At 42.8% G+C, this 20,978-nt stretch overlaps 1 protein-coding gene across 2 annotated transcripts in view; it reads left to right on the top strand.

The window, feature by feature from the left end:
• TNRC18 (trinucleotide repeat containing 18) overlaps positions 1-20,978 on the top strand; it is a 225,605-nt gene that overhangs the window by 23,693 nt on the left and 180,934 nt on the right. For both annotated transcript variants that reach the window (XM_068244834.1, XM_068244835.1), the window contains exon 3: positions 16,359-16,484. In XM_068244834.1, the coding sequence (XP_068100935.1) occupies positions 16,359-16,484 (126 nt within the window). The remainder of the gene's footprint in view (positions 1-16,358; positions 16,485-20,978) is intronic.

The raw sequence follows: 20,978 nt of genomic DNA on the forward strand, positions 1-20,978 counted from the left end.
CCTCCTGATCACCCCCACACCCCTCAGATTCTCCCCAGACCCCCCCCCCCTGTGTACTGTATGCATCTATCACCCTGATCACCTGTCAATCACCCATCAATCACCCCCTGTCACTGCCACCCATCAATCAGCCCCTAACCTGCCCCTTGCGGGCAATCTGATCACCCACCCACACCAATAGATCGCCCGCAGATCCGACATCAGATCACCTCCCAAGTGTATTGTTTACATCTGTTCTCTACCCTAAACACCCACTAATTACCCATCAATCACCCCCTATCACCACCTGTCACTGTTACCCATCAGATCAGACCCTAATCTGCCCCTTGCGGGCACCCAATCACCCGCCTACACGCTCAGATTGCCCTCAGACCCCCCCTTATCAATTCGCCAGTGCAATATTTACATCTGTTCTTCCCTGTAATAACCCACTGATCACCTGTCAATCACCCCCTGTCACTGCCACCCATCAATCACCCCCCGTCACTGCCACCCATCAATCAGCCCCTAACCTGCCCCTTGCGGGCAATCTGATCACCCACCCACACAAATAGATCGCCCACAGATCCGACGTCAGATCACCTCCCAAGTGCAGTGTTTACATCTGTTATCTACCCTAAACACCCACTAATTACCCATCAATCACCCCCTGTCACTGCTACCTATCAGATTAGACCCCTATCTGCCCCTAGGGCACCCAATCACCCGCCCACACCCTCAGAATGCCCTCAGACCCAAGCCCTGATCACCTCGCCAGTGCATTGCTTGCATCTATTCCCCCCTCTAATCACACCTTGAGACACCCATCAATCACCTCCTGTCACCCCCTAGCACACCTACCCATCAGATCAGGCCCTAATTTGCCCCGTGTGGGCTCTTGATCACTCGGCCAAACCCTCAGATCCCCCTCAGACCCCCTTCCGATCACCTCCCCAGTGCATTGATTGCATCTATTTTTCCCCTCTAACCACCCCCTGAGACACCCATCAATCACCTCCTGTCACCCCCCCCCCCCTAGCACTCCTATCCATCAGATCAGGCCCAATACAACCTGTCATCTAAAAGGCCACCCTGCTTATGACCGGTTCCACAAAATTCGCGCCCTCATAGAACACCTGTAATCAAAATTTTGCAGATGCTTATACCCCTGAACAGTCATTTTGAGACATTTGGTTTCCAGACTACTCGCGGTTTTGAGCTTTTAAAATGCCAGGGCAGTATAGGAACCCCACAAGTGACCCCATTTTAGAAAAAAAGACACCCCAAGGTATTCTGTTAGGTGTATGACTAGTGCATAGAAGATTTTTTTTTTTTTGTCAAAAGTTAGTGGAAATTGATTTTTTTTTCTTTCACAAAGTGTCATTTTTCACTAACTTGTGACAAAAAATAAAATCTTCGATGAACTCGCCATACACCTAACGTAATACCTTGGGATGTCTTCTTTCTAAAATGGGGTCATTAGTGGGGTTCTTGAAACAAAAATGACCTGTGAAATCCTAAAGGTACTCATTGGACTTTGGGCCCTTTAGCGCAGTTAGGGTGCAAAAAAGTGCCACACATGTGGTATCGCCGTACTCAGGAAAAGTAGTATGTGTTTTGGGGTGTATTTTTACACATACCCATGCTGAGTGTTAGAAATCTCTCTGTAAATGGACAATTGTGTGTAGTAAAAAAAAAAAATAAAAAAAAAATCAAACAATTGTCATTTACAGAGATATTTCTCCCACCCAGCAAGGGTATGTGTAAAAATACACCCCAAAACACATTATACTACTACTCCTGAGTACGGCAATACCACATGTGTGGCACTTTTTTGCAGCCTAACTGCGCTAAGGGGCCCAAAGTCCAAAGAGCACCTTTAGGGCTCGTTTCCACTTGTGCGGCGTGCGTCTCGCAGACGCACGCCGCACTGAGTGGGTGGGCGGGATCGCTGGCGAATCCCATGAGCCGTGCCATGCACGGCTATGGGATTCGCAGCCTCAGCAGCGAAAACTGCGGGGTATTCCGGGCGAATCGCTCCCGCGAGCGATTCCGCACCGGCGCCGTCATCCCCTATGGCAGAGTTTCCCCGTGCGAATGATGTGCGGGGAAACTCTGCAGATTCGCGGGCGAAAACGCCCTAGTGGAAACGGGCCCTTAGGCTTTACAGGGGTGCTTACAATTAGGCACCCCCCCAAAATGCCAGGCCAGTAAACACCCCACAAATTACCCAATTTTGGAAAGTAGACACTTCAAGGTATTCAGAGAGGAGCATAGTGAGTCCGTGGCAGATTTCATTTTTTTTTATTTTTTTTTGTCGCAAGTTAGCAGAAATGGAAACTTTTTTTTTTTTTTCTTTTTTGTCACAAAGTGTCATTTTCCGCTAACTTGTGACAAAAAAATAAAATCATCTTTGAACTCACCATGCCTCTCAGTGAATACTTTGGGATGTCTTCTTTCCAAAATGGGGTAATTTGGGGGTATTTATACTATCCTGGAATTCTAGCTGGAAAAAAAGGGTCTGGTCCTTAAAGAGACTGTGTAACATCAGAAACACCCCCCTGGGGGGTACTCACCTCGGGTGGGGGAAGCCTCCGGATCCTAATGAGGCTTCCCACGCCGTCCTCTGTCCCACGGGGGTCTCGCTGCAGCCCTCCGAACAGCCGGCTGTAAATTCAATATTTACCTTTGCTGGCTCCAGCGGGGGCGCTGTGGCTGCTCTCGGCTCCGAAGTAGACGGAAATACCCGATCTCAGTCGGGTCCGCTCTACTGCGCAGGCGCCGGAAACTTGTGCCTGCGCAGTAGAGCAGACCCAACGGCGATCGGGTATTTCCCCCTACTTCGGAGCCGACAGCCGTCAGAGCGCCTGTGCAGGAGCCGGGAAGGTAAATCATGACGTCATTTTGCACGGAGGGCTGCAGCGAGACCCCTGAGGGACGGAGGACGGCGTGGGAAACCTCATTAGGATCCGGAGGCTTTCCCCACCCGAGGTGAGTACCCCCCAGGGGACGTTTTCGACGTTACAGATGCACTTTAAGGGGGGTAAAGCCCACGGTCCTCAAGTGGTTAACAAAACCCATTCCCATCATTAACATGTCCACTTATAGCACATAAAACTGGCAAATCATACAGATATTCATGGATCCAGCATACATGCCAGTTCGATTTTGTCGTTCAGGCCAGCCGGCCCCATTGCTTCCGTACGTAGTACGATACGTGTTTCTTTTCTAAGGAGGAGTTTGTCCCGATCACCTCCTCCCCTGGGGACCTCCACCCTATCCAATACTGCGAATTTCAATCCATGGCAGCTTCCTCCATGTTTATCCTTCATGTGTGATACTAGTCTGGTGCAGCTCTTTCCAACTTAAATTGTACTGACATGCTCCCCAATTCGTATTTTAATCGGTCTTGTTGTTTGTCCGATATAAAATCTTTTGCAAGGACAAAATATCACATATACAACATAATCAGTTAAACAAGTATATAAACCCCCTCATACGGAACTCCACTCCTCCATCCTTAATATATTTTTGTGTAATCATTTTAGGGCAATATTTACAAAACCCACATTTAAAGTTGCCTTTGGTGACAGATCTATTAAGCCAAGTTGTACGTTTAGGGGACACAAACTTGCTTTTGGTCAGTAGATTGGCCAGGGTGGGCGCTCTCCTAAAAGCTACCCGTGGGGGTTGTGAAATCTTTCCAGATAATTCTGGATCCTGCTTAATTAATTCCCAATGGTTGAAAACACTCTCCCTTATTTTTGTTGGCCGGAGGGGTATAATCGAAGGTAAAGACTATCGTCCTGTCCTTCTCTCTTTGCTTTTGTGTTTCCCTGCAAGAGGGTCACTCTGTCCTTTTCGGCAGCCCGACCCCCTAGCCCTCACCAGCATCTGCGGATCATATCCTCTTTTTACAAATCTGGTGGTCAATTCAGTCGCTTGGTCGTCAAACGTAGATCGCAACCGATTATTCCTTTTTAAGCGAAGATATTGGCCATAGGGGATAGCCTCCACCACATGCTTTGGATGGAAACTCCCAGCATGAAGGACCGAATTGGTTGCGGTTGGTTTGCGATAAATTTCACTAATTCATTCTCTACAATTCTCAGCCTCAGGTCTAAAAAAAACACCTCATCCCTTATCATTTCTGAAGTGAATTGCATGTTAATGTTGTTAACATTTAGGTACTTCATGAAGTCAAGGAATTCAATTTCAGTACCAGACCACACCACCAGGACGTCGTCCACGTACCTGGACCACTGTCTGATGTGGCCCCGGAAAGGATTCAAATCCGAGTACACAGCAGACTCCTCCCACGCCCCCAGGAAGAGGTTGGCGAAGGAGCATGCCACTGGGGTCCCCATAGCGGTCCCCGACACCTGTTGGTACCAATGACCTTCAAACAAAAACGCATTATGTGTTAATACAAAATGCACACATTTGCAAATGAACTCAATGTAATCATCATCTTTATTAGTACGTTGTAGATATTTTCTGACGGCCTGCACCCCCAGGTCTTGGGGAATCCTGCTGTACAGACTGACCACATCGATTGTGGCCAGTCTGTCCTTTGGGACCCAAGTGGCACGCTCCACAGCCTGTAACACCTCCAGGGTGTCCCTCAGGTAAGAGGGCACCCCTCCAAGAAGGAGGCGCAGGAGATGGTCCAGGTACCTGGACAGTCTCTCTGTGAGAGACCCACAGCCTGAGACTATGGGACGTCCCGGTGGTGCGGTCAAAGACTTGTGAATTTTGGGGATGTGCTACCACACTGGTCATCTGGGAAAGGCCAGGATTAGATCCCTCGCCAATTTCTTGGGGAGAAATCCCCTCTGCACCCCTCTTTCCAACAAGGCCCTTAATTCATCCTGGAAACGAGGGGTTGGATCACGAGGAAACGGACAATAAGTGTCCTCATCATTCAATTGCCTCTCGGCTTCAATTTTGTATTGTTGAACAGACATTATAACCAAATTGCCTCCTTTGTCCGCATTCTTAATGACCAACCCCTCATTTCTCCTCAGCCATTCAAGTGCCCTTCTCTCTTGTACACTCAAATTGGGAATGGCTTGATCATAAATCTGGGCCTTCAGATCTTTCAATACAGCATCAAAAAAGTGATCAATACTAGACCCTGGGCTAATTGGGAAGGGCTGCACCGACCTACAGGCTCTGAAGGTGTTTGTGTCTCCCAATTGCAGATCCCCTATGGCTAGCACATACGGCCAGTCCAACCGTCCACCTTCCTCCCACAAATCACTTAATATTGCCTCGATTTCCTTATCTGTGGGGTCCCACCGCACTATTAGGCCAGGGCCCAAGTTGCCGGTGTCTATCCCCTGTGTCATCTGAGGAAACAAGGCTTTTACACCCTCCGTTGCCTGTGCCAAGCACCCCCACCACCTCCATCACTTGATGATCCTTTATATGGATGTATCGCAGACGTATTACCTGTAGCCAAAGCACTGCAATAAAGAACTTGGACGGAAGGTGCCCGAAGGTTCAACTTCTTTTTCTGTTTATTGGATGATACATATTTAAAAATCCATGTTCGTAAGGTAAAAATATGTTTTTATTTTATATTCTGTAACTTGTTTTCATTTTACAAGTAATTTATTTTGGTACAAATATGCAAAAAGTTAATTGCTTTTGATTCAGTTTGTGACTAAAAAGAATACACAAGACGTGGGCCTCAACCCTAAAATGCTTTGAACTTGATTCTACTACCTATCACGGTTAAAATGTTAACATCTTGTAGTTTTCCTACAACCCCTATGCAACATAATTTCCTTCGTACATTCAGCACATACCCTCCTCTAGAAGTACTCAAGCAGAGGTTACTGCTTCTATAGAGATACATGTAACTGACAAATGAATTGTGAATCAAGCAGCCAGTGTCTGCCTAAAGCATAAATAAATTCCTGACTTGATATTTAATGACATTACTGAAGATAAATTGCTCCTGGATAAGAAATAAACTCAAGACTATTTCCACTTTTTTTTAAGAGAAGAAAATGTTACTGGTCTTTATTTTGCTGTTATATTAGCAGGAATAACAAGCAGGTGGACTGTTAGGCCTGGAACCCACTAGCGGTGCTTTTCTAAGCTCTTGTAATTTGTAAAGCTCTTGCTAATGTAATGCTATGGGTGATGTTTAGAAAATCATATCCCTGAAGTGGGAATCGCACCGATAGAATGACATTAGCAAGAGCTTTTCAAATAACAAGTGCTGAGAAAAGCACTGCTGGAGGGTCCCATGCCTTAAAGTATAGTTGAAATTACATGTGGCACGATGAAATAAATGTTAAATATTGATACTCTTATCTGGGAAGAAAAGGACCACCCCTCTAATAATTCAGTACAAAAATAAACAAAATACAAATTGAAGGTTTCTTGGCCTAGTATTCTTATACATAAAACATAAATTTTAATAGTAATTCCAATAAATAGTCATACAAGTGATACAGAATAAAAAAAAGTCCTTAGTACATGTTGGTCATAATGTCAATAGCCTAACGTACGTTTCGCGACCTATGACCAGTTCGCTTCTTCAGAGGCAATTTTTTTTGCAGTTTAAGGTTCATGAATACAGGACGGTTTTATAAAAGCATAATCAAAACCATATAGAACCACATCCAGGTGTGTATTGCATGTTTTTATCGTCCTGTCAGTCCAGTACACAGCCAATTCTAATCGCATCCAATAGTCAATCTTTACAAAACAGCATAATATCAGAGACTGAGGTCCAAATATAGCACTTTTCAGCTGGAGTATAATCCTTTAGATGCAGCCAGGGAAGGCACAGCAGTATCACATTGCTGTCTGTGTAGTACTGGTGATTCAGGAAGGCCTGCGAATCCTTGTTGGATGTGGTTTATCTTCTGCTTTTGTAAACTGTCCTGTATTCATGGACCACTCTGAAAAATGTTGCCTTTGAAGAAGCGACCTGGTTAAAGGTTTCGAAAGGTGCGGTAGGCTATTAACATTAAAGGGAAGGTCCAAGCAAAAAAAAAAAAAAAATGAGTTTCACTTACCTGGGGCTTCTACCAGCCCCAGGCAGCCATCCTGTGCCCTCGTAGTCACTCACTGCTGCTCCAGTCCCCCGCTGGCAGCTTTCTGACCTCGGAGGTCTGGGCCACATTGCATACATTTTTACGCATTCCAGCTAGTGCAGGAACAAAAATGTACGCGTTGCACCACTAACGCGTAAAAATGTATGTGTTAATGTTCCTGCACTAGCGGGAACGTGTAAAAATGTACGCAATTCGGCCCTGACCTCCGAGGTCAGAAAACTGCCAGCGGGGGACTGGAGCAGCAGTGAGTGACTACGAGGGCACAGGATGGCTGCATGGGGCTGGTAGAAGCCCCAGGTAAGTGAAACTCATTTTTTTTTTTTTTTTGCTTGGACCTTCCCTTTTAAGACTGTATATTAAGGACTTTTTTTATGCTGTATCACTTGTATGACTATTTATTGGCATTACTATTAAAAGTTCTATGTTATGCATAAGAATACTAGGCCAAGAAAGCCTCAATTCGTATTTTGTTTTTGTACGGACGATTAAATAAAGATGTAAACAAGTGGTACCAATCTATAAAACGCCTGTGTTCCTTTTTTCACTACAAGGTTGAATAAATCGGTGCTTTATCTGTGCAGTTAGACTTCTATGGTAGCTCTTATAAAAACTTTTATTAGAGGCAGTAAAACTTCTGTCTGGTCGTGCAAACACTCCTGATAACAGGATACTAATAAAATGTTCAATAGGCTGGCATTTATTTGTGTGGGAGCTGAATAGGGATGGCAGTGCTTAAGCCCCATCTACACGATACGATTCTTTGTGCTATTAGATTACGTTTCTATTTACGATCCGATTAAATTTGACATGTCTGATCGTGTTTCGATTCAATTCGATTTGCGATGGCAAATCGGATTGAATCGAATCCAGATCGGACATGTCTGATTTAATTAGATCGTAAATAGAATTGTAATCGAATCGCACAAAAAATCATATTGTCTATATCGGGCTTTAGAACGCTTGGAGAAGCATGTGATCCATTTCATCATCTGATAGATTTGTAAGGATCTGATTCTCTGTGAATACTTCTGGTTTAACACATGACCTTGACCAGCAAATCGGAACCTTACAAATCTATCAGCTGATCAAGCTGATCACATGCTTCTCCATGAGTTTTCCTAAGTATTGCCATCCATAGAGCTGAATAACCAGCAGCATGTCAGTGTGAAGTTATGTCTGGCTGAAACTTTAGCCCTAAGGTGCCCGTTAACGGTAAAAAAATGTTTTCACTAAATGTGATCTTTCGATGCAATTTTTATGATCGAAAATAATCTGAAGGTAATTTTCAATTTACTGAACGATTCTTTCTTCAAATTTGATCATGAAATCCAACTTTTGAATAGATTTTATCCCATTTAGCAATAGACCAAAGAATTGATTCTTATTGATTTGCCTTCATAAACAGCAAATATTCTATACAATTTGATCATTCAAATCGCATTGAAAGATCGCATTTAGTGAAAAAATTGTACCGTTAATAGACAGCTTTTTAGTTTTACCGTCTTTAAAATCAAAATGGGAATCAGTTACTCAAGGAGAGTACTATGAAGCATTAGTTCTACAGATACAATATATCATATGTCTATTTTCGATTCTGGTTTGTTTTAGGGCCCACTTCTCCATGACACATAGTAGTACTTGGTCTGATACGAGTATCAGCATAACTCTCACTGTCTGTCTGTTTGTACCTGGAGTCGGTGGTTTTATAAACTGCGGAGTTGGATTATTTTTATACCGACTCCCCAGCCCTGGTACAGAGTAGCAACCTTAAAGGGCCATGTGTATCCTTCTTGGTGTTCCCATCCGCAATACCGCCCTGCACCTGTGCAGGACCCTATTGCAGATGGGAACACAAAGAAGGATACGGTTGGGTGGGGATATACTCAACTGTTTGTATCCGTAGGTAGCGAATGAGACCTAGCTTCCAGCCAAGCTGTGGGTTACTTATTTACTGCAATAGGGGGATTTGCCTGCTTTCGGTAATCTAAGTTAGTGATGTTAGTGGTTTCAGTGAGATCATATTTGTATTGTATGGGTGAAAAATTTAGAGGCATATGTACCATAACTGAGGATAGACTTGGGTAGTAAAGGACAGAAAAGAGAAAGAGTGGGGGGGGGGGGGGATGAGGAGTAGCAAGATAAGGTACTTTGGCTATCATTCATGAAAGTGCTGTCGGTAAAATAAATACATGCGGGAAAACACCGCTGTCGGTATTTTAGACTTCTGGCTGCTCATTCATAAAAATGTTGCCAGTTGCGATAGCACTGCCGAGATTCCCCGAACTAGGCTGGCGGTAGGCGTGGGGAAGCACAGGAAGCTGCTGAGTTGATACATTTCCCCGTGTTCCGCTCTACTGCAGCTGCCTGGGAGGTCTGTGTCTCCATTCACTTAACGTTATCGCCACATGCAAGGGAGCGGTACTTCCCGACCTCACACCGATTGCGGATATTTTTATGAATTAACATTTTGTTACATTTTTTACGATAATCACCGCACAAGGCGGTGATTTATCGCTCTGCTCGATAATGTCAGCTTTTCATGCGGAAAGAGCCTTTATGAATGCAAAATTTGCTATGTGGTCTGTAAAGTCAGCTGTTTTAAGCATTTCCGCATGCGGAAATGCTTTATGAATGATAGCCATTGTGGCCTATTTATTTAAAGATATTGTCTCTAACACAAGCACCTCATTCAAGGCCCAAAAGATACTCCATGAGTGGAGACTCGATTTTATTGAATTTTTGTCATATTATCTTCCAACCTCGCTATTTAGTTTTTCAAAGAAGAGAATGCGACCCAGTCTGTTTTTGACTAGGCCTAAAGATACTATTCTGGAGTTCCAAGTGGCTGCAATAGTTAGTTTAATGGCAATAAATATGTAATTAGTGCATTCTGTGATTTAGATAGGTCTGAGTATGGGAGACAAAGAAGTGTTTGGGTGTCTGGAGATGGGGTGTTAAGTAGGGAGGGAGCCCAAATGCATAGTCTCGTCCATAGACGCCTCACTTGTATGCAATTCCACCAAATGTGCTTGCACGTGCCAGGGGTATCGAACTCTCTAAAGCAATTAGGCTTTAAGTTCAAGTTGAATTTGGCTGACCTGTGTGGTACTAAGTACCAGCGAAACAATAGTTTATAGTTCACCTCAATCAAGTCAGCATTTACTGAAGATTTAAAAATATTGTTCCATGTCGCCAGGAGATCTGGATCTCTTTCTGTATCTGTATATCTTGTTCCCAATTGTAAATATAATTTAGTTTATGTTTATTGCAGCTCAGGGTAAGTTCTTTATATATTAATGAAATCATCCTGGAGGAGAGCAGGTCCACAGCACATACCTGGTAAAAGGATGTTTGTGACGGGGGATCTGCCTTAGAAATATGCTCTTTGACGAAATGGAATATCTGCATATAATGGAATATTTCACTAGGAGGATGTTGCATACATTCATGTAAAAAAAAAGCGTAAGTGGTTTAACCCCACATATTGGTGGTTGTTATACACTCTGGTTAGTTTTGCTTGGGATCACCATTGATAGAGTTTGGGAGCCTCCAAAGCAGCTGGGAATGTGGGATTGCCAATAAAGGATGCAAGTGGTCTATGAGGGGACATTAGTCTACCTGAGTATTTACAGTTATACCAAATTTTGATTGCATGTTTGATTATGGGATTATGAATTTTACGTTGGGCGGGAGTTAACCAAAGTAGGTTATGTGTTTTGATTGGATAGATTGTATGGTTCTCTATGTCAACCCAGATATGACTTTCTTCCTCTGTATGCCAGCTTGTTAAAGGTCCTATTTGGGCTGCTTAGTAGTAGTGTTTTAGGTTAGGGACACCTAATCCTGCATCGGATTTCAAATGAAACAAATGGCGTCTATTAAGTCTAGTTGTGTACTTTTCCATTGTAGGATATCTAAAGTTGTGGATGGAAGTGGGATTGGGAGTGCTGAAAATATGTAAGAGCTTAGGGAGAAAGGTCATCCTAATTCTGCCCAACCAGGATGTGGAGTATCTCTTCCAACGTTCCAGTAATTTTAGTGAGTTCCTTAACAAGAGATGGGTAGTTTTGTTGGTATAGAACACGAGTCGAACTCCAGGCCTGGAGGGACAGATCCATGGTAGTGTTTAGGATGGACTGAGGGCTCGTTTCCACTATCGCAAATCCGCATGCGTACAACGCATGCGGATTCGCACATGTAATGCAAGTGGATGGGCCTGTTTCCACTGTAGCGTTGTTGAGGTGCGTTTTTTTTCAGCGGTGAAAAAACGCACAAAAGAGCCGCAGAATTCGCCTGCTAATGGAATGCATGCAAATCGCATGCAATGTATTTAATAGGGAAATCGCATGCGGTTTCCCCATGCGTTTTTTTTTGCCGCGAATTCGCATGCAAATTCGCATAGGTACCAATGTAAATTCACACAGGCAGTGACATGGTTAAATTCGCATATACCCTCACCTATGCGAATTCGCGGCAAAAACGCATGGGGAATCGCATCCCCATGCAATGTCATCAGCGGTGGAATCCAGGCGATTCCGCACCGCAATAGTGGAAACGAGCCCTGAGAAAGAGAAGAATGTGTTCTACCTGAAGGACCACACCTTTCCTGATTCAGACCCATCAATTATTTTGAGCTGTGTCAAAAAATGTGTGAGGACCTCGGCCCTTGAAGGACCGGTTTGACATCCCTGAAAGTGACACACGTATTAGTGAGATTAATTCCGAGATAGGGAAGTTTATACTGATCCCATTGAAATTCAAATGTGTCTTGTTACAACTTGCACCCATTTGAAGAATAAAGATAGATATTAAGGGCCCATAATTTTGTTGCATTAACCCAGTAGACTTATTATTATTATTTTTTTTTTTTTATCCAGTCCAGGTTTGCTAAATCACTTGTGACGTCGTAAATGGAGATGCTTTAGTTATCAGGCCCAGCATATGTACTTGAGGAAGGATCTGTTGTCTGCTTTGCCTGTATCTGGAGTTTAAAAATGACTGTTATAATGTACTTATGCAGTTGTAATAAAGTATTGCTGTTGCAATGGTATAGATCAGTGCTGTCCAACTGGCGGCCCCCAAGGCCTCCTGCTGCGGCCCCCGAGTCCCCAGAGCTGAGGACTTTTTTTTTTTTTTTTTTTTTAAACCTCTTTCCCCCATGCTGCGGCTGCTGGACTGTGTAAATATTTACAGCCCCTCCTCGTTCTCTCCCGTGCTGCTGCCGCCTCTAACTCACCTCAGATCGGCGGCAGGCAGGAGATAGGAACCAGCCAGACCGGCGCATAGCAGCCGCACAGTGGACTTTTAAGTGCTGTACGTGACCGATGATGTCACTTCCTGCATTTAAATTCACCACGCGGCTGCTTTGCGCCAGTTTGACTCGCTCTGATCTCCTGTCCGCCGTCGATCTTAGGTGTGTTAGAGGCGGCAGCACGGGGGAGAACGAGGGGAGGGGGTTTAAATATTTGCATTTAAGCAGCTGCAACACGGGGAAGAACAAGGGGAGCAGGAGTGTGTAAATTACATTTAAGCAGCGCAGCATGAGGGAAAGGGTTTATGGTGAAATCTGTGGCCAATCTGACTGCATTTTGTGGGGAAATCTGAGGCCAATCTGATTGCATTATGTGGGGAAACTGCTGCTAGATTTTTTTTCTTTCCTTTTTGGGGGGGTCGGGGAGGTCTGCCGGCCCTCCACCATGTGGTCTGGAAAAAAAAAACGGCCCTCCATGCCTGCGAAGTTGGACAGCACTGGTATAGATCTATAAAATTGCAGGTAATTTTGAGCATACATCAGAGCTTGTTTAACATATGTTGGTCTGGGGTTTTGCATTTTTTTTTAAACATTACAAGCTTTCTTATCAAAGTACAAATGAGCAGTATGAGCATATCTTGGCCAATATGAGACAGGTGTTTTGCATCTTTAACCTTAATTTGTGCTTAGGCAGGACATAATATACAGAGGGATCATTAAATGCTTCTTCTCTGGCATTAAAGCGGACCCAAACTAAACATTTTTTTAATTCAAAATATTTAGTTGCACCATTCTGACACATACAAAGATAAATAAACATTCATTCAAGCCTATGAGCATTTCAGTGCATGTTTTTCACCCTTCTCTTTTCATAACTAGGGTTATACAGGTGGCAGCCATTACTTCTGAGCTTAGTAGGAGGTTTTAGATCATGGGTGTGTTTGTCATCAGCTACCATCCCTCACAGGGGTGTCGTCTATGTGAAATCTCTCACAAGCTGAGATCACCTCCCCTGTGACATCATCAGTAGCAGCCTGTGTTTTTGTTTTTTTTCTCCTCCACCAGTTTGCCGGAAAAATCCCTGCAATATGAAAGGAAGGGAGGGGTTCCTCCAATAAATGTAAAATATTTTATATTTGTCATCATGCAGCTGAAAAAAGCTGCTATTTATCATTATAATTTAGAAAATAGATTTTATTTCTGTAATCTTGTGTTTTTAGTTTGGGTCCACTTTAACTGGGACTTGCCAAAATGTGTGGATCACATCAGATAGCTGAAATATAAGCTAGATTGATTCTTCCCTGATGTCTTCCATTGCTGCACATAGCTAGCCTGCTCAGAACCTGAGCTCCTATGAAACAGACTTGCAACCCCTTCTCTGTTCTTCCTCCATCTCTACCTTGTAAGTCCTCCACAATGTGAACTATGAACTCTTTCATCTGCATCCTTCTATACCAAATTATAATTTCTTACTGCATAGATTTTATAACCATCTTCAACATGCAAAACAAGGAAAACTGTTCTTCAAGGGGAAGGTTTCTCTGAACACTTTTTTTTTTTTTTTTCATTTAAATTTACCTCCCCCTTTACCTCTAATAGGAATTTATCTCCCCTAACATCACCCAGCACCTTGTAAATCAAAACTGCCTTGTTCTATGTTACTAATTAACTGTTTTTCTAATTTCAAAATACAATAATTAAGCAAAGGCACTTGCCTCTTCCCGCCCCAAAAAATAAATTATTCAATTGACCCATCAATATCTTGCTTGGGAAAATATTTTGAGATACCTAGAAAGATGGACAGTTAAGTCCCATAGAGGTGCCAAAAAGCATTCTTCAGCACCTAGTTCATGCAACACTGCACAAACTGTATCCGCCGGGGAAATCCAGGTGTTTCACAATATTCAGAAATAACTCATGAGAGGGTTTATTTTTTATTATATTTTTTTAACGTGCGCACATACCTACGTTACTGTGCTGCACCTGCTGCGATCTGTGCCGGACCAGAAGTCATGTAAGTATGGCAAAGGGTATGAATCATTTTGGACTGGACACTTTTTGCTCAAATGTAAATAAAAGCCCCCACAATAAAGCCTCTGGTACATTGTCGGATTATCTTTTGGGAGAAACCTATGTCACTTCCCGTCAAAAAATTACTTGCTGGTCAAATAAAAGAAACTTTAAGGCCTTGTTCACATTGCGTTCCATTCACGTGGCCGTTAGCGTTGGGTGTTTGTTTTTATTATATTTTTATTTTTTTATTCCCAGCGCTTGGGTGGGCGATTCGTTTTTGTTATAAGCGGTTTTCTAAGCGTTTTTTCCCGAGCTGTTTTGCAATTCACTACCTGACGCAAGTCAGGAAGTGGACTCTTTGACCCGGAAAATAATGAATAAAATGTATTTATTCTTAAACGCAAACGCTACACAACGATTTTGTGAACTTTTGACGGTTTTTCCTATACCAAAATGGTACATGCAGCGCTTATCTGATCGGAAACTAACCGCTCAGATGTGAACTCCGTAATAGAGAATCATTGCACCAGCGTTCTTAGTGATTTTGAAAATCGCCTGCGTTTGAAAAAAGGGTCACGTTAAGTTTAGTGAGTTGTATGGACATTACAATGACCCTGGCTGCTGACACAAATGCCACTGTTTTGAATCCTGGCAAGTCTGCATAATCGCATTGAATTCAACCAGACCAGGGACATTGCTATTATCTCCTACCTCACTCTCCATGTGATTCTGCACCAGCAGTGATGTCAGGCGATGATCTCATCATAGGGTCAGGAAGAAAGCGTGTGTGTTGGTAAAGGTGGGCAGAGGCGTGCCAATGGGGGGAAAGTAATCAAGGCTGGGTTTCCCAATGCCTGCCTTCATATAGGGGGTCCGAGGACAGAAATGGCTTTATAAACAGAATGGTACTGTAACAGTTAATGCAGAAAAAAAGACCGCAAAAGAACTGTAGACGCTACTTAATGGGTAGCTGTGCACATAGCTTATCAAATGAGGTATTTGTGATTTCATTTTAATTAAAATAAGTTGTACAATACATTTTGATGTCTCTTAATCCATCACTCAAAAAATGTCTCTTTCAAACTTTGGAAAACTTTAGGAAAGCTACACGAGTCGGAACCTTACTAACTACTCATATTTGATTAGCCCTGGTTGTTTCATTTTCAGTATGTGACATTTGTGGCCTTTTTCTGATGTCCAGACTCTACTGGAGCTTCAAAAAAACAATGGCACTAAAATATTTTATGCAAAAAGTTGACCTGTGGAAAGCCACATGCAGACTTCAGGTTATTGCCCTGCTAAATGCTTAACTAGCTATCAAATGAAACATAACGTATGTGGTATTGTACTGGAACACAACCCAAAGTGACAGAATTTAAGAGAATACATGCCATATTTTTCAAAATCTATTACACACTTTTTCTTCCCAAAAAGTGTGTGTGTGTGTGTGTGTGTGTGTGTGTGTGTGTGTGTGTGTGTGTGTGTGTGTGTGTGTGTGTTGCATCTTATAGTCTGGAGCATCTCCATATTCTGAAAAATACAGTAATTTGTTACCTTAGGGACTCTGCTTTTGAAATATGTATTTCATGAAGGGATGTTAGGGCTAGTTCACAATGCTCCATTACGTTGCAGATTAATTCTGCATGTCAACTCACTGCTCATACAATTCACAGTACAACATTGTAACCGATCGCACTCTTCTAATTTTTGCTGCATGCAGGCTTTGTACTAAAGTCTGTCTCCATTGCAGTTCACACTTATTAGAACAGTAAGGCTAGGTTTACAGTGGTCAGTTGCATAATGCACGCATTACATATTTATTATGCGGTATGCAACTAACCGCCTTACTGTTATTTTTGCAAATAAGGCCTTGTAATGATTGATAGAGTATACTGAGAAGCCAAAAACATGCACCTTTATTTCCAAATAAAATATTTTCACCACACATTCTACTAGGAACACAATTTGAATATTATGATTATCTGTAAACTTGAGCCGATTGAGTAACTTTTTTTTTTTTTTTTTTTTTTTTTTTAAAGCCTTTCCTCACCTAGGAAGAACCGTCTACCATTCCTACATTCCACTGAGCCACCTTGAACCTTCCAGTGGCAGCAATCCTCTGCTAACACACATGGGGCCACGCAGTTTGATTGAGCCCCCAAAGGGTAAACCTTTTATTATATAATGTTTAACTTCATGCTTTGTTTTAGGTTTGTACCAAATATTTGTCTAGTTGTGTTGAATCAAAAGTACATATATGAGAGTTTCCAGTGTAATCATGTTTGGTCAGACATGTGACTCACGCCTAGACCTCATTCACAGTACATATTTAAGTTACATCATGTCATCTGCAGTACCTGCTAGGGAGAGCAAGAAACTTTAAATTAGGATGTTGCAGTGTCATCTTACTAGCCATGTAGTTTTCCAGGGCTATTGGAATAAAAGAAATGGGTGACCAGGAGAACAATGTCCTTGACCTGCGCCTGGCCAAGATGATCCACCAGGTCAATCACTCTTCATCGTATTAAGGGGATTTTCAGCAGCATCATCCCTGAACACAATCTAGAGTGAGTACGCGGCTTAAAGGGATACTCAAATCAGCTGAAAAAAAGGAGTTTCACTTACCTGGGGCTTCTGCCCACCCCCTGCAGCCGTCCTGTGCCCGCGCAGCCACAGACAAGCAGTGAGTGCCTGCAGGGGCACAGGACGGCTGCAGGGGGCTGGTAGAAGCCCCAGTTAAGTGAACCCCCCCCTTTTTTTTTTTTTTTTTCCAGCTGACTTAAAGAAATCGTCAGGCAGAAAACCTTCTACCAGCCCCATGCAGCCATCCTGTGCCCTCGTAGTCACTCACTGCTGCCCCAGTCCCCCTATGCCAGCTAGTTTTTTTTGTCGACCTCTGGGTCGGCAGCCCGCATTGCGTACATTTTTACGCATTCCTGCTGGTGCAGGAGCATTAACGCATATATTTTTACGCGTTAGTGATGCAACGCATAAAAATGTACGCATTGCACCACTAACGCGTAAAAATGTATGCGTTAATGTTCCTGCACCAGCGGGAATGAGAAGGGACATATTCACATAAATATGGCCCAACATGGGTCTGTGAAAACCTGTGGAGCTTAAGCTGTGAGGTAAGGCAGCTCCTGATTGGTTGGATACTTTGGGGCTCAGTAGTAGGGGAAGAAAGTGTAGGCATGTCAGTGATAGGTCGGCACAGGTAACTGTGCCTAGTCTGCCAAGTGTTGCTGGGGTGCAACATTGTTGCAGGGGCGAATCAGGGGTGAGATAGGTGTATATAAGAAGCCCCTGTTCGCTGTTTACCTGCCTTCATTCCTGCGTGGCTGGGACAAGCTCCCCACCCACCCGTCCCTCTCTGCTGTATAGAAGAATCGTCGTGGTCAAGCCTTTAATGGTAGAAGATACGACAGAAGTCAAGTCACATGTGGGGCCCTAACGGAATTATGTTGATTTGGGTCTGAACCGTAGTGGTGGATCTAATTAATGGAGTTATGTCTGTTTGACTATGGTTAGTAAGTTGAATAAAGTTATTGGTTGAATAAAGTTGGGACCTCAACAATTTTAATGATTACCAATAAAGATGGCCACGGCCTTAAAACGGCAACCTGGAGTGTATTTATTTATGTATTGATGTTATGCTTAACCTTTTTTTCAACAGTGCTGACTACAGTCCCATGCGTAAAAATGTACGCAATGCGGCCCGCCGACCCCAAGGTCGGCAAAAATGAAACTAGCTGGTGGCGGGGGACTGGAGCAGCAGTGAGTGACTACGAGGGCACAGGATGGTTGCATGGGGCTGGTAGAAGCCCCAGGTTTTTTTTTTATTTTTTCCTGACGATTCCTTTAAGTATCCCTTTAACTCTATTACTCAACCATCCTATGACCTCTAAAGGTCCGTACACATGTTCAATTTCTGTCACCTGCAAGAATCATGACTGAATCCCTCAGGTGGCGAGCTGATTTCAGTAAAAATGTATCACTAGCCTGCATTCTGTATCTATGTAGAGTGGAGGAGGGCAGACAGTGCAGCACACAACACAACAGAGTGCCATGGAGTAGGAAGAGAAAGAAGGGAGGATGAAGGACTCGCAGCATGAAGGCTGACCTATTTGTTTCCTTTTAAACTATACTAGTTACCTTTCATCCTGCTAATTTTTCATGCATCAGTAGTATTTGAATCACGCACTTTAACAAACATGCGGCAAATGCAGTCAAACTTAAGTCATACATCTGATTTACACACTTGTTCACAGTCTAGTACTAAAATTATTAGAGGCAGAGGATCTGCAGGACTGCCAGGCAATGTGCGTTGTTTAAAAGGAAATAAATATGGTAGTCTCCATATCACTCTAAGGCCAGTTGTCCTTTCCTGAAGAATAATTTTAAAACAAGGAAGCCATAACTTTGCCTTTTATATCAGACATTTAAAAAAAAAAAAACTTTTAATTTTTTTAAAATGTATTTTCTGTTATCTTCAATCTTGCCAAGAACCCGCATAGCTCAATTTGATAGTCGGCCATTATTCACTTAGTCTGACATGGGTGAACAAGAAAATCTGCAGTTATTTTGCTTTCCTTATATAACTGTCTTTTGGTGACAGAAACCTGTGTTGAGTGATCCTTATTGAAAAATGAAAGCAGCCTTCTTGCTATGCTTGTCTCCTCCTCTTAGGCCACATACACACATCAGACCATAGACTTTGGAAAATGAAAAATCACAGACCAATTTTACCCCCTTCCATGTAGTATGAGAGCCATACCTACACAGTCTATTCTATTGAGCTGAACTCCCCATGTGTATGTGGCCTTACTGCGTTACTGACCGATAACTAGTCTACATATCAGATGCTCTGGCAAGTGTAGCTCCATTGCTGGCTGCATGGATTATTTGGGTCATCAAAAATGTAAACTTTTATTCACCAAGGATTTGTGCCTGAAATGCTGTAAAGCTATGTTGGTAGTTAATCTACACAGTGTAGTTAGGCTACACTTTTTTTTACATTTTTATTGAAGTTACTGTAACAGTTTCAAAGGTAATCAGTTGCAGGATGAAAAACTAGTAATTTTGCAAAATCAATTCAAACTGACATTGCTTAAAGTGAACCTCCGGACTAAAAATCTACTCAGCAGAACTGGAAAGGCTTGGTGTTAAACAGTTTCACAGAATCAGAACTTTGTTTTTCTTACCAAAGCATAATTTTTAGCTGCATTTTTAGCTTAGCTCCACCCATCAAAGAAAACTGCCGGGTGGTTTTTCCCTGATGCAGTGCAAAGCATGATGGGATTTCCTATGATGTTGTTCACGTTGCCTAGCAACTGGGAAGAGTGATCAGCACACAGGACAGTTGGGAACTGTCTCATGCTCCCTGTCACCTCCTTTCAACCAAAAAGATGGCTGCCATCATGAAATCAAACATTTGCCTGTTCTTTTAAAACAGGGTGGGTAAGAGATTATATTACCTATCTATTTTAATTAACATAACGTAACTTAATGACAGTATGTGTGTTTAGGCAGGAGTTCCTCTTTAAGCTGTGATAATAAACATTGTTTATGGTATTATAGCATTCACATTTGTTGTGTTCTTACCACATTTCAACACTGTAATACATTGAAAATGAGTTCTTGTCATACTATACATGTTGTTCCTATATCGGTGCTGCATAAAACAGTAAAACTATACCACAACAAAGGTACATAGAGGAAAAGTGATAACCCCGCCCTTCTCCCCCAAAATACACATAACATGCGTTAGCAGTAATCTTCCTCATGGCATAATTGGCTCCATCTGAGTATATATTAGCCTTATCAAACAAAGTTATATATTCATAGCTGTCAATGGTTACTCAGCCTATTTACCACAAGCCAGTTTGCATAGGTATGTTTTTGTTGGCTGTCAGCTGATTGCGGGGAGACGCTGAGAGACAGCGCTCCCTCCCTTCAAAAAAGTAGGGGAATATAACAAATCTATTCCCCTACTGACAACATAGCCTATCCTCTACTGGCGTAATTCTGGGTCTGGCTATTGCTGACACCTGAATGCAGTGGGACAAGATGTACACAGACGCGTAGCTATAAAATTATAGCTATAGCGAAGCCCAGGTCCGGCACTGCGCGGTAGCCATCGAGTGCAGAAATGATCTGCTTTGGCTCAATTACCTCGCACCTTTTCAAACCAATTCAGACACTGAGGCGTTATACTAAAATAAACAGAACTATGCTCTTTAAAGCAGTAGGATCAGCCATACTATGCCAGGGAAAAAAAACACATATATAAGTAGATAAATACTTGATCTGCTTACATAACACATGTATTATACTGTCCACATTTTGATTTCAGTGAATGTTATATAGTAAATTACGAGAATTCTGTTCCTGGTGGGGGCCATGTCTTTTGCCCACAGTTAAGGCTTACTCGTGATGTCATTTCTGCCCTTTACTTTTTTTTCTTGTCTCCTCCAATCGCTGAGTCGCCTACGCCTTGCTTGTAAACACAAGTGAGTAGGGGATTAGGTTTCAGATAAGAAGCTGGCAGGGAAATAAAGGGAAGAGGAGGAATAGATTATAGATAAAAAGAACCCCCAGCATGCAATTCTTTGGCACGACTACTAAAGGGCCAGTTTTCCTTAAAGAGAACCCGAGGT

This window comes from Hyperolius riggenbachi, chromosome 7 (genome assembly GCF_040937935.1).
Source record: "Hyperolius riggenbachi isolate aHypRig1 chromosome 7, aHypRig1.pri, whole genome shotgun sequence".
NCBI lineage: Eukaryota > Metazoa > Chordata > Amphibia > Anura > Hyperoliidae > Hyperolius > Hyperolius riggenbachi.